Source organism: Saccostrea echinata, unplaced genomic scaffold (genome assembly GCF_033153115.1).
Source record: "Saccostrea echinata isolate AGI-Se365-2 ecotype Australia unplaced genomic scaffold, CSIRO_AGI_Sech_v1 ptg000052l, whole genome shotgun sequence".
In the NCBI taxonomy this organism is placed as follows: domain Eukaryota; kingdom Metazoa; phylum Mollusca; class Bivalvia; order Ostreida; family Ostreidae; genus Saccostrea; species Saccostrea echinata.
In genome coordinates this window covers 1,370,872-1,383,076 of record NW_026889801.1, presented here as the reverse complement: position 1 = coordinate 1,383,076, position 12,205 = coordinate 1,370,872, and the positions used below count along the sequence as shown (strand labels likewise).

The window sequence follows — 12,205 nt, the reverse complement described above, 5'->3', positions numbered from 1 at the left end:
CGATGTCATTTGTGCCAAATTGATTAATATTTTGACCACCGTTGCCTGTGAGTATAGAAAGACTGTGGACACGAAGAAAATTCAGGAAACAAAACCCAAAACTAAGAACGTGCTTCATCCTGAATACTGTGGCATGAAATGGCGTTTGACTGTAAGATTACGAGTTCCTTTAATTAAGTTGCAGAAGATTGAATGTGATAATTATCTATGTGAGATTGTTGTGGTATGTATGAAGTCAATAGTTTTTACATAATAGTGCACACCTTCATTTTGTCTCCATTAACGTAATGAGACCCTTTTCCAAACACAATCTTATCTCGTTATATACCATCGAAACGTATTTCAGAAGCGTCTTTTTGAATTGCAGAACAATTATTTTCAGGATATACCAACAATCTCCAAGAGAGCTATTTATCTTAAAATATTTGTAAGAATTATTTTCGCTCGTTATGTTGTTTACACTTGAAGAAAAACTCCTTTACTTGTACCGCAAATGTAGAAGATCAACATTCAATCAAGTGCTTTCATTTTAATTTTCCCATCACGTCTCCTGACGGCTTTCTTTAATGATTTAATGTCTACATTTTCAAGCCCTTGAAATAGAGCAGTAATGGAGCAATAAACTCCTGTATTATAAGTGGGAACAATGATTAAGTATAACGTTAATGCTGTAATGAATGTGCTTAGGACTAATGACCTCTGCTCTAAATTTTATATTATTTAAAGCTTTCCAAATTTGATTTTCATCAAGAACTTTAGCATTTAATTCAAATGAAAAATAGTATGAGGTATGAAGTGGTGTTTATTTTTTTAAAATGATTTTTACATCAGACCATGATATGAAAAATTTTTTTACACAGAGAAATAGATAAAATTAAAATTATGAGGTGTATATGAAAATAATATTTAGTGTCATACCTATTAAATTCATATTAGAGAAACATAATAAAGCGCTGCTGCCTAAGTCAAAACAACACTATGTTATATGTGCTTGTAAGGAAAGTATACATCCATTAGCAAGAGTTATCTTTCTTAAAAATATTTGTAAATGGTAAAAAATGTAAAACTAATAATAATTCTGCATATGGTATATGAAACATTAAATCATTTTTAAAAGAAGGTAGAATTTATTTTATTTGCAAAGGTTTTAAAGCTGGATGTGAATGTTTTTATTTAATTAAAAATATACCTAGGCAAAAAGAGAGTCAATTTCCTTAATATATTGAATTTGATTGAATTTATCACTCATTAACCTCTTGAAAGATGAACTGTGAGTAATATCAAGATTTTTTTACTCAGAAAGTTATCTCTCATAGAATCGGTCACCCTTAAGTTTAAAGCATGTGGAGTACTCAGTCAGTGAAAAAGTACATCATATCATACAAAGGTATTGAGTTTTCTTGAATTCGATTTCAATTGCTTAACTGCCTACCCAACTTTTAAATATTTGCATACTACATTTGTAGGTTTCTTTGAAACATTTTCTGGTTGATAGAATTTCAAGTAAAAAAGCAGATATTTTGAAAATTTTGTGTATTTTACGTTTGAAGGCCTATAAACGTACAAATCCATGTGACTTTGAAATTCACATTATAGTTTTTTTTTTCATTATTTTAATGAGACTGAGATTTTAAACAACGTTTTTGAAATTATGCCCAGAGATTAACCAACTGAAAATCTAGACTCTTTCTTAAGTATTGGTGTGAAAGTTATTTAATATAAAATAAAACAGTGCAAACAAAACATATCAGCTTACCCTTGACTGCCGAATATATTGATCTGAATCTGGCATAAGTTTTCGAAGAGAGTTGTTATCATTGATAAAAATGCAAAGAAATCAAAGTACAGATGCAGGAAAAAAAGGTATAGCAAAGAAAGAACTTTCTTCACATATCTAGCATATTCGCTCGTTATATATGGTAGGCTTTATAAGAGACAATTAGATGAATTCAGGTTCCTTAAAATACTCTTAAAATTTGGGTTTAATTGTGATTATGCTTTCAACACCACAGTAAACTTTTTGGTGCTGTAAACATTTTGCAAGCTTATCATCAGCACAAGTTAAAATGTTCACAAGTACTAAATACAACTGCGAGTCAATGACTTGAACATCAGTATATCGAATACAGGATTCATAAATCGATGTTCTTGACTACTTTGCAAAATCAAGTTTAGACTTCAACATGTACATCCTTCGATTTTTTCAAAGTATGTCGTTATGGTATGTACATTTCATGTATAGTAATGTTGAAGTACGATTCAGGTAAAAAAGATTTATTTTGAAATGGGGGTAAGGAGTCTTAATTATAGTAATTGTATTTACGTTCAAATGTTATTACTTAGTATTGAGTCGCCCGCGTGGTGCAGTGGTTAAAGCTTCTGCTCTAGAGTCGCTATACAGCCAACTTATGTTATTTTCTCATGAAATTTATTTCACGTGTTTTTTCTTCAACCATTCTAAAGTCATTAGATTTGCAGCAAAAGAGAAAAACAGTTCCTGTGTTACCTTTGTATAGAAGTTACTAACTACATAGGTCATTTCAGTTTTCAAGATTAATTGTGTGAACGTTTAACAGTTTGTAGGTTGTCATTTAACAGGACATCATATGTTTCTGAATATTTGAAAAGCAATTTTTGAATTCAGAAACATGTCTATGTATCAAAATGTTCAAAACCTGTGTTTCAAACGCGTTGCTATTGCAATTATATGAAAAAAATATATTTATGATAGTCAGTCTCCTTGGGTATACCCTTGTATGTAAATTCCCCCAAAAATTCTACTGATTTATAAGCAACAATCCTTTTTTTACAATTCTGGCTACCACACAATCTTTAACTGGATGCATGAAGCTACCACATAGGGTTCAATATTGTTTTTTTTTTTTTTAATATTTAACACTTAATTGCATATGCTTAGATATCCAGATCGTTAGCCTTTATTACCAAGCAAAACTCATGCTGTCATCAATAGATACAGTGGAATTAACTGATTGTAAAACATTCATCGTATGAATATTATGAATATTCTTGTATATCTTTGGTACATAAGAAATATTTACTGTAGTAATTGATTTACTAGATTTTAGTTTTTATTATTATTGTTATTTTTGCAAATGCAGAAGAAAATTCATAGTGGTAGCATGAAGAGTAAAATTTGTCTTATAAGTTATAACAAATAAAATATTAGAATAAAATAAACGTAGTTGTTCTTTTAGGACCTGTTAACTGGTACAAATCTATTGCCTGTTATCTATTAGCTAATCGGAAAAAGACGTCTGAGTTTTTGAAATGTTAATGATTGGTTTTGTTAACTGGATTAATAAGGTTGATCACAGTTCGTTACCTTTACCTTTTACATTTAAGGAAAAAACAATAATATCATTTTTAATGCAAAGCAGATAAACAGTGGCCTTTTCACAAAACATCTTACGACTAAGATTGAAATTTTCCAATTCTTATATATATATGTACCTCAATTGTAGTACAATAAAAAAAATATTTCTATTACATTACAGTATATTGTGAATTATTCTTCTAAGTAATATTTTTCATTAAACAAAGAAATTACAGAGATGTCAAATTTTAATCTTAGTAGTAAGATTTTTTTTTGTAAAAAAGGCTAAAGTACTTAAATAATAATTGATAATTCCTCTTAATATGCATTTTTGATATCCGATATTTTATTTCATTTAAAATTCTTTGCTTTTTTCTCTCTCTCTCTCTGAAGACATGTTTAAAACTTTTTCTCGTAAACAATAAACCTTTGTGAAATTTCTTCACACAAATACTATAAGTAACCCTGAGGCAAAGAATTGTAAGGGCAAAAGGAAATCTTTATTTTCTGTTCTACATTTAAAAAAAAATTAGCATACAAAGCTTATATCATGTACATTAAAAAAGATTCAAGAGAAAATAGAAATCAATTGGGAGCACCCAGTAAAATGACTCAGGATCCAGCAGACCGTCTAGTGGTAATAGTTTTACCATATACAGTACCAAGAACAAGTACAGAACCAGTAAAGCGCAGTGATAACACTGTGCACTGTATAGAGTTGATTAACAGATCAAGAGTAGAGTAGCATGGCCTTGGATTCGGAAAAAAGACCCAATGTTTAAAGAACTATACATATATTGTGATAACATCATATAGGTACTATACAAAGTAAGATGCAGGATCCAGTAGTGACATTCGGTCCAGCAGACAGAATTATCTTCCATGTGTACATAATTTTGAAATATACTGAAGCATATTGTTCATGTAATAAATTATCGATTTTATCAAGCTATCATTCTGAATAATACTGTCTTTCTCTCTTTATCTACTTCTTATTTTCTCTAAAATACACATTTTCAATGGAGTCTGTGAGTACGTTTCACCTTTACTTATTAATGTTTTCTCGTTATACTATGTATAGCAAATAGCAAATGCTATTAAGAAAGATGGTTAAAACAATTGAAAATAAACCGATTGAAATAAAAAAAAAAACAAAAAAAACTATAAAGTGCAGGACAGTAGGACAGACCTTAAGAAATCAATCAAGTGAAGACAAACTCTAATTAAAAAGATCTACAATAAATCAAGGACCATCTTTAAACACAGTCAGAACAAGTGACCTTGAATCTCGTATTCAAAGCAACGTGCAATAATTACAGGTGACTCTCGACGGCTCGAACTCCGATCACTCGAGGTTCTTAATCTCTCAAATAAAAACCCCGGTCCCGCTTTTTCTCTATATAACTAAGCAAATTTACTCCCAATCTCTCGAACTTGTAATCTCTCGAAATTCTCTCGAACCAAGACCGGGTCCAGTTAAATAAATCTCATTGTTTTTTTTTAACTTTTGATCTCTCGAAGTGTTGATTGCGTATACACGCCAATCAGCCGTAAAACCTAGGACCTACCTGGATGACGGTGAATACCTGGAGCTGGCGTGGATTTTTAAATTGGAGCTGACATAGGTGACACTAAACATGTGTGTCAATTAATGACTGATTTTGACTTGACAGCCAGCGACACGATGAGCCCAGCAGGCAAATAACCTTGTTTAAACTTTGAATATTAGTTGAAGTTATGTTAAGACGTTAATAAACCCAGATACAATATTGATTCAACGTTGACTTTTCAACGTTGAAAATGTAACGTTGAATTCAAATTGAGTTGATTTGCTCAACATCGAATCCTTGCCAAGCGGTAATCCTTTTTTCCATGACCAACCAGCTATCATCCACAATCCCTACACAGGCACGTAGTATCGGGGGTTAAGGCAAGGGGATCCAGCCCCCCTTTTTTTTCAAACATTGCCTTTTACTATTGAAAATTATTATTGAAAGGCTGGTTCCCCATACTTTTTGTTGTAGCATACTTAAATCATGGTAATTTGGTAATGCTATGATAAAACTTAGAACTGAAGTTGGAACCCCCCCCCCCCCCATACCGAAAGAGGATTTTTAAATTCTTCCCTTTTTTGCCTTGTCATAATTTTTTCAAGAAAAAAAACCTGACTGCCCCCCCCCCCCCACACACACTTTCGAAAATCTACGGTCCTGCTATAACAATACTTTTCCTCTATCTTGCATTGATATATATATATATATATATATATATATATATATATATATATATATATATATATATATATATATATATATATATATTGGAAAATCATGTTCCGTGTTTGTCAATTTAAAAAGAAAACTCCACAAAAAGTACTATAAAGTGGATATCCGGATCAATAATATGTTACCTGTATTAATGCGCACAGAGGATTTTACCACGAATCGTTGAATGAATAGCAATGTTTACTGAACAACTACATATTTAAGAAATAAACAACAATGTTAAAAAGTTCTCTGGGAAATGAACTTGGTTGGTCACGTGATCAAATCCTGTGAAGCCCGAAGGGCTTCTCAGAAGATTTGATCACGTACCAACCAAGTTCATTTCCCAGTGAACTTTTTAACATTGTTGTTTATTACTTTTATTTACATTTGAGACGAATATTCTGAATAGAACTGCATTTATTACACGAACGGCCCGCCGTATTGCTATGTTGTGACGCGCAATGACCTAGAAGTTGTTTGGTCTTGAGAGTTCGCCTCGCTCCAACATTTGAATACTTACATTGATGTTTAGCAGTCCAGTTCAGGAAATATCTGTTCATAATGAAAAAACAATGATCGCTACTGGGAATTATCTTACTATTATTGTACGAGTTCTTTATATATAAAGTCAAAAGCGGTGCTATCGTCTTCAGTTTACATACCTTCAAAGGAATTTCGGGTTAAAAAGGTAAGCGTGATTTTAGGCTAATTAGAAACATTCTTCACACCGAAGAAAGATCTAACGATCATTTGTTGAACGAAAAAAAAAATATATGTTTCAATAATTTTATCTTTTTCATCGCTTTGACGGTTCAGAAGTTCCGAAACCAGTGTCACTGTGACAGAAATATGTAGACAAGATATCGTCTCGCTGTGTGATTCGGTCACGCCATGACCTCTGACCCCCTAATAAGTTCATACAGAATTGAACATATTTTCTCTTCTATAGGTTCATCTAAGAAAAATATTTGCAAATGTAAATAATTACATTTTACTTCGAACACGTGGTTCAGGTCAATCTGATATTATATTGACTGCAAAAAACCAATTCGAAAAAAAAATCGTAATATGAAAAAATATAAAGATTAAAAACTATGAGCGATGTCATGGACGTTTTTAATTCGTTGTTACGTTTTTAACTAGAAAATGCACATATTAAAAAATGTAGCCTGAGCCACGTTCAGAACAATAGCGCTTCAAGGTTAAGGAAAACGATAATCTCTTAGGCATCTAAATAAAAAACAGAGTTTTTTTTCTCATTACAATACCCGTGATCACATGTGTCTTTGGCAAGGGAACCCATCTGACAATTGTATTCACCGAAAGTACAACAAAGGAATACAGACGCAAATCGCCTTACAGTATGGCTTTGAGAAACCTAGATTTCAACGCTTATATAACAAATGATTTTTTTTATAATTAATAATTATATAAAATGGACTCATTGCTATTCATCGACGAAATGCATGGAAAAGAAAGTACTTTGTGCCTTTCCGAACGCCTGCAATGTAGATTTGTTTTTTTCCCAAGCGTAAATTCCTGTAGTATCCGTAGTAACCCACAATGCAATTCAACTCATTCATATTTAAGCCATGTTGCTACCTCATTCGCTAATCTGGCGCCAAAAATATAGTCCCAATTCCCATGCAAGAATATGTTTGTTCAAATAGAAATTTTAATACATAACTGCAGAAACTAATGTCATAAAAAATACTTACTGAAGTTTGAATGAATTCAAGAGAAGATTGCAATAAATTTCTACAGATATTATACAGTGGTGAAAATCCGCAATATAACTTTTCTCTTTACCATGTATCCTAGCCACTTCATATCCACAATTCCGTGTATAATTTACCTTATCTCGCTGTAGCCTCGCTACATCTTGCCAGAACCACTGCCAGAGCTACTGCGAACTCCTCGGGTTTTACAATTTGCAGAACATCGAAAAATAAAAGGTTCCGAACACATCCGTAGGGGTGATAATCCCACAAAAAATGGTTATAGTGTTTTTCATCTGTAAACTAGCGGTATCATTCATGTAAATGTTAATTTTACCAATAAATTTACAAATCCAATTACACTTTTGAATTTGAACAATACATTATCTAAGTTTAAAAGTTTCCTTTATTCACTTTATATCAGCTTGTCCTAGGAAAAAAAGACCGTTGACGTTAAGGAGGCTGGGGGGTCAACAAATTAACCACCAGATTTAACTTAATTTTTTAGATATGATATCTTAAGCTGTCAACTATCATTTGGCAAAGAAAAATTTCAAAAATTTTAGTTTTAAAATTTGATCATTTTCTATATCTTCATATGGAGCTCTTCTTCTAAAGGAGATCAATATAGTCTAAAAATGGCCACAACCCTCCAGCCTCTTTAAATAAATACAAATATATATGCACTGATTCCTTAAACATCACTATCACACATCACTTAAATTGAGAATGTGATACAGCATTTGCGTACATAAATTCCTAATGTGTATCTGTCTTTGGTGCAGATTGTTCTTTAGACGCTCCTTTTCTCGAGACTCAGTACTCCATCGCTGATAATCTGATTTATATTTGCTTTATTAGCCATATCTTTCTTTTGTATCAACACTATAAAAGAAAGGTTTTTTCTTAACTGATGATTTAATGGATTTTGAGTAATAAAAATCTTTTTAAATATTTATTTGTATAACGTTTTATTAAATATTCATTTATTTGTTTATTTATCCGTTTATGCATTCAAGTGCAGTGTATTTATTTTCAATTTTAAGAAAACTCAAAAGTAGCGTTCATATGTTTTCATTGTAACTGTATTTATTGCCTAGCCTAAGTAGTCTTACTGGACAAAAATTACCAAAAGTAAATCTCATAATAACGATAATAATAATTAGATAGTATAATGTCTTCCAATAAAAATACCGTTCACGGTAGCTCAGTCGGAAGAGCGCTCGCTCCGTGATCGGGAGGTCGTGAGTTCGAATCTCGGCCGCGACAGACCTAAGTCGATAAAAAAATAGGTAGCAACTGTTCCTTCGCCATGCGCTCGGCACTTTGAAGTGAAAGTTGCGGGTCCTTCGGATGAGACCTTAAAAACCGAGGCCAAGTGTCACGGCAGGCGTTGGCACGATAAAGATCCCTCACTGCTTAATGGCCCTGAGTGCCGAGTAAAGGTCAAAATTTGAAGCCCTTCACCGGTATATGGTGACGTCTCTATATGAGTGAAAAATTCTCGAATGGGACGTAAAACAATACACAATCAATCAATCAATCCAATAAAAGTAGTAATTATAGGGAAAATATATAAATCCATTTAGTTCAATGGAAGGCTCCTAATCCATAATATTACATGTATATTCAAACAGGTGTACAATGTGTACAAATTTCTATTTTATGCTTAGTCATTGAAAGTTAATTATTTAAATGAGGAATCCAGAGAATGTTGTGACTGGAGTGTCACTTTGCACCCAATAACCGTAACCATGTTTATATCTGACCCATACCGTGTCCCCCTGCTGTAGTCGTAAAGTTACCAGGTTAGTACCTGTCTCGTAACTTTCGTGAGGCGGATTAGCTACAGCTCCTGCTCGAACTTTGCTAGATCCATTTAACACAATGTCTACAAATATACTTTTCTGTTGGTAACTTTTGATACTGACATAAAATATATAATTTCCAACAACTGGTGCAGTAAAGATTCCGGTGTATCGGTTATACCCTCCTCCCACGTTGTTGATTACTTTATTGTACACTAACGTCCCACTGTTCCATGAGCTGCTATCAAAGGTCAATCCAGCAGTAAAAGCGACCCTCACAAGCATATCTACAAGTTTAGAGTTATGTAATGAACAGAACAAACACATGGTAAGAATAACAATTATCAATTTTATAAATGAATGGTATAGAAATAATGTCATTTGACCATGTTAAGATAAAATACTAGATATAATTTTATTTTATTTGAGTACATTTTGAATTTCATATTTTGTTTCCTTTTTACATTCATTAAAAACAATTACTTCTGGTAATATTCATTTGGAACACCTCCAGAGACGACACAGTGGAGGACAACTTCATCTGTCATTTTGGGTTTGTTTTACTTCAGTCTTTATGTCCCCAATAGTTTTGTTAATATCATCTAAATGAAAATTGATTTTTAAAAAATAAAAACAATCCAGAAAACATCGTAATGCTAAAAGAAAAGAATGTTACAAAGACATATGCTTGAATTGACTTTATCATAGTCTCGATGGTGATAAAGACGGAAAAAATACATGTAGTAGTAGTAGGACAGTTTTTGTACCATCTACGTGCGCCAACATCTCATAATGATTCTTTTCATATTCATAAAATAGATAATAACGAGGAGTGATCTATCTAACAAAAAAATCCATAAACAATGCAAATCTGTGGACGGGGCAATAAACACAGACACCATGAAATTGCTAAGGTGGAATCAGGTGCCTAGAAGGAATAAGCATCATTTAACAGGATTTGCTATATATGATTATATGAAGTTTACTCACTCTGAAGATATCCGATATGCTGATATTTCATCCCCAACGAACGATGTATTTTTGTAAATTCAAATTTATATTATAAAATATATACATTTGTGCACATTTCAAGAGATTATCTTTATATATATGTATGTTATTATGAAAAATTGAACTAAAACGTTCGTCTAGCTCATATTCAATTGTCGTATTTTGTTTAAGCAAATAAAAATTGCAAAATTAAATGATGCACCCGTTTTTTTTTTTAAGTTTCAGTTTCAAAAATTAAAATAAAAAAAGAATAAGAATCCTTTCAACATGTCAGGAAATATAATGAAGGACCATATTTCATTTGGAGTTGGATTTGCGAAATAATTGCATTTAAGGAGGATGGGGGGTCCACAAATTAACAGTCAGATATAACTTTATTTTACAGATATGATATCTCAAGCCGTCAACTATCATTTGGCAAAGGAAAATTTCGTACATTTTAGTATTTAAAATTTAATCATTTTTGTATATCTTTATATGGAGCTCTCCTTCTAAAGGAGATCAATATAGTCTAAAAATGGCCATAACCACCCAGCCCTTTTAAAGGAATTAATACAAGTATAAATATGATAAATATGTAGTCCAAACAAAAAATGCTTTTGGAAAAGATTCTTTTTTTAAAGAAAAATAAATTGTTCTTTAAAAAATAATTGGCTTTTCTGAGCCTTTAATACCTACTTTGTCGTTACAATACCTTTATCTGGATTTGGGATTTTGAAAACAATCAAAATTTATATTCTTTTACCAGAAAAAAGAAATGCTTACCAAACATTGAAGACATTGTAGCATTCTGGGAATTTTCCAGGTTAAACAATGACTTTGATATATCTGTGTTAGAAACAAATAAATCATTGCTCAACGTTTCCAGTGAAGCATTTAATTTAGTTGACAAAATTTCATACTTCTGATCTATCAATGCCGGGATGCTCTTGTCTATTTCCAAAGTGTGTTTATTCAGTTCCAAAAGAGTAACTTTCAAGTTTTCAAGTCTTGCACTGATGTTTTTCTCAAAAGTTTCTCTGTCAACTTCAAGTTGTTTTTCAAGTCCAAGAACATATTTACTCATTTGAGTATTGTTTTCCTTGACTGTTATTGATGTGTCTTCATGCCTTGTATTTTCAAAGATAAGTTTCTCGTTTTCACGTTTTAGTTCGTTCACTTCCTGTTGTAATGCTGTTACCTTTAACTCCGTTTTCTGCTGTGACGTTTTCATTGCCACCATACTATGTTTTAAGTCGGCCATATCCTTCATAATTGTGTACACATTTTTCACTATTCTTATTATTGTTTCTTGGTTCATAAGTTGCCTCAGTCCGTCCACACTTTTCAAATCGATGTCTTTTGTGCCCAATTTATTAATATTTTGACCACCAATGTCTGTGAGTATAGAAAGACTTTGAATATGAAGAATATGTAGGACGCTTAGAGCAAATTCAAGAACGTGCTTCATTCTTAATGCCATGACTTAAAATGCTAAATAATGGTCATGTTTTTCCTTTAATAAGGCTTTTTATTTTTTGGTGTTTTAAGAGGAGATTGAAGGTGCCATCTTTTGACATTTATTTATGTTCCATATATATACATAAATGAGATTGATTTTTGTGGTACATATTATTCAAAGAAACAACTCTTGTCATAATGGAGGAAAGGAAAATTCCGTCTTCATTAACTTAATGGGATCCTTTTTTAAAAACAAAAACTGCTTGACATAATAATTCGATCGTTAACATTTTTCACGGTCTATTTTTATTTCTTTCCTTCTTTCTTTTTTGCATTCTACGGGCAGAAGCAACTATTCATAGATTACATGAACTATTGACAAGAAAGACATCTCTGTGTAAAAATATTATTTTGTTAAAAAATATTTAACACTCGAGAGAAACTCAACAATTAGTATCTCTTCTCTACAATATCGACACTCTCACTCAAGTTTGATTCTAAAGTTTCATTCAAGTTTTCTGATCATTTAATGATTGAATGTGCATTTTTAAGTTTTAATGCATATAACGAGTGTTTAAGTTAAATATGGAGGACATATAGTGGGGTTATTTTACATTTTTATTGATA

The 12,205-nt window shown here is 31.9% G+C and overlaps 1 protein-coding gene across 1 annotated transcript; it reads right to left on the bottom strand.

The window, feature by feature from the left end:
• Positions 1 to 9,010: 9,010 nt before the first annotated feature.
• Positions 9,011 to 11,600, bottom strand: LOC133204256 (uncharacterized). Its single transcript, XM_061339998.1, has 2 exons — positions 10,904 to 11,600; positions 9,011 to 9,414 (listed from the first exon to the last, which is right to left on the bottom strand). Exons 1-2 carry the CDS (start codon positions 11,598 to 11,600, stop codon positions 9,011 to 9,013), a joined length of 1,101 nt encoding a protein of 366 aa, XP_061195982.1.
• Positions 11,601 to 12,205: the final 605 nt, after the last annotated feature.

Bases quoted from the DNA above. Each gene is read 5' to 3' on its own strand.
- LOC133204256 (XM_061339998.1), bottom strand. From the start codon at position 11,600: ATGGCATTAAGAATGAAGCACGTTCTTGAATTTGCTCTAAGCGTCCTA. The intron at 9,415-10,903 runs GTAAGCATTTCT...CTAAACTTGTAG, and splicing joins TACAATGTCTTCAATGTTTG to ATATGCTTGTGAGGGTCGCT.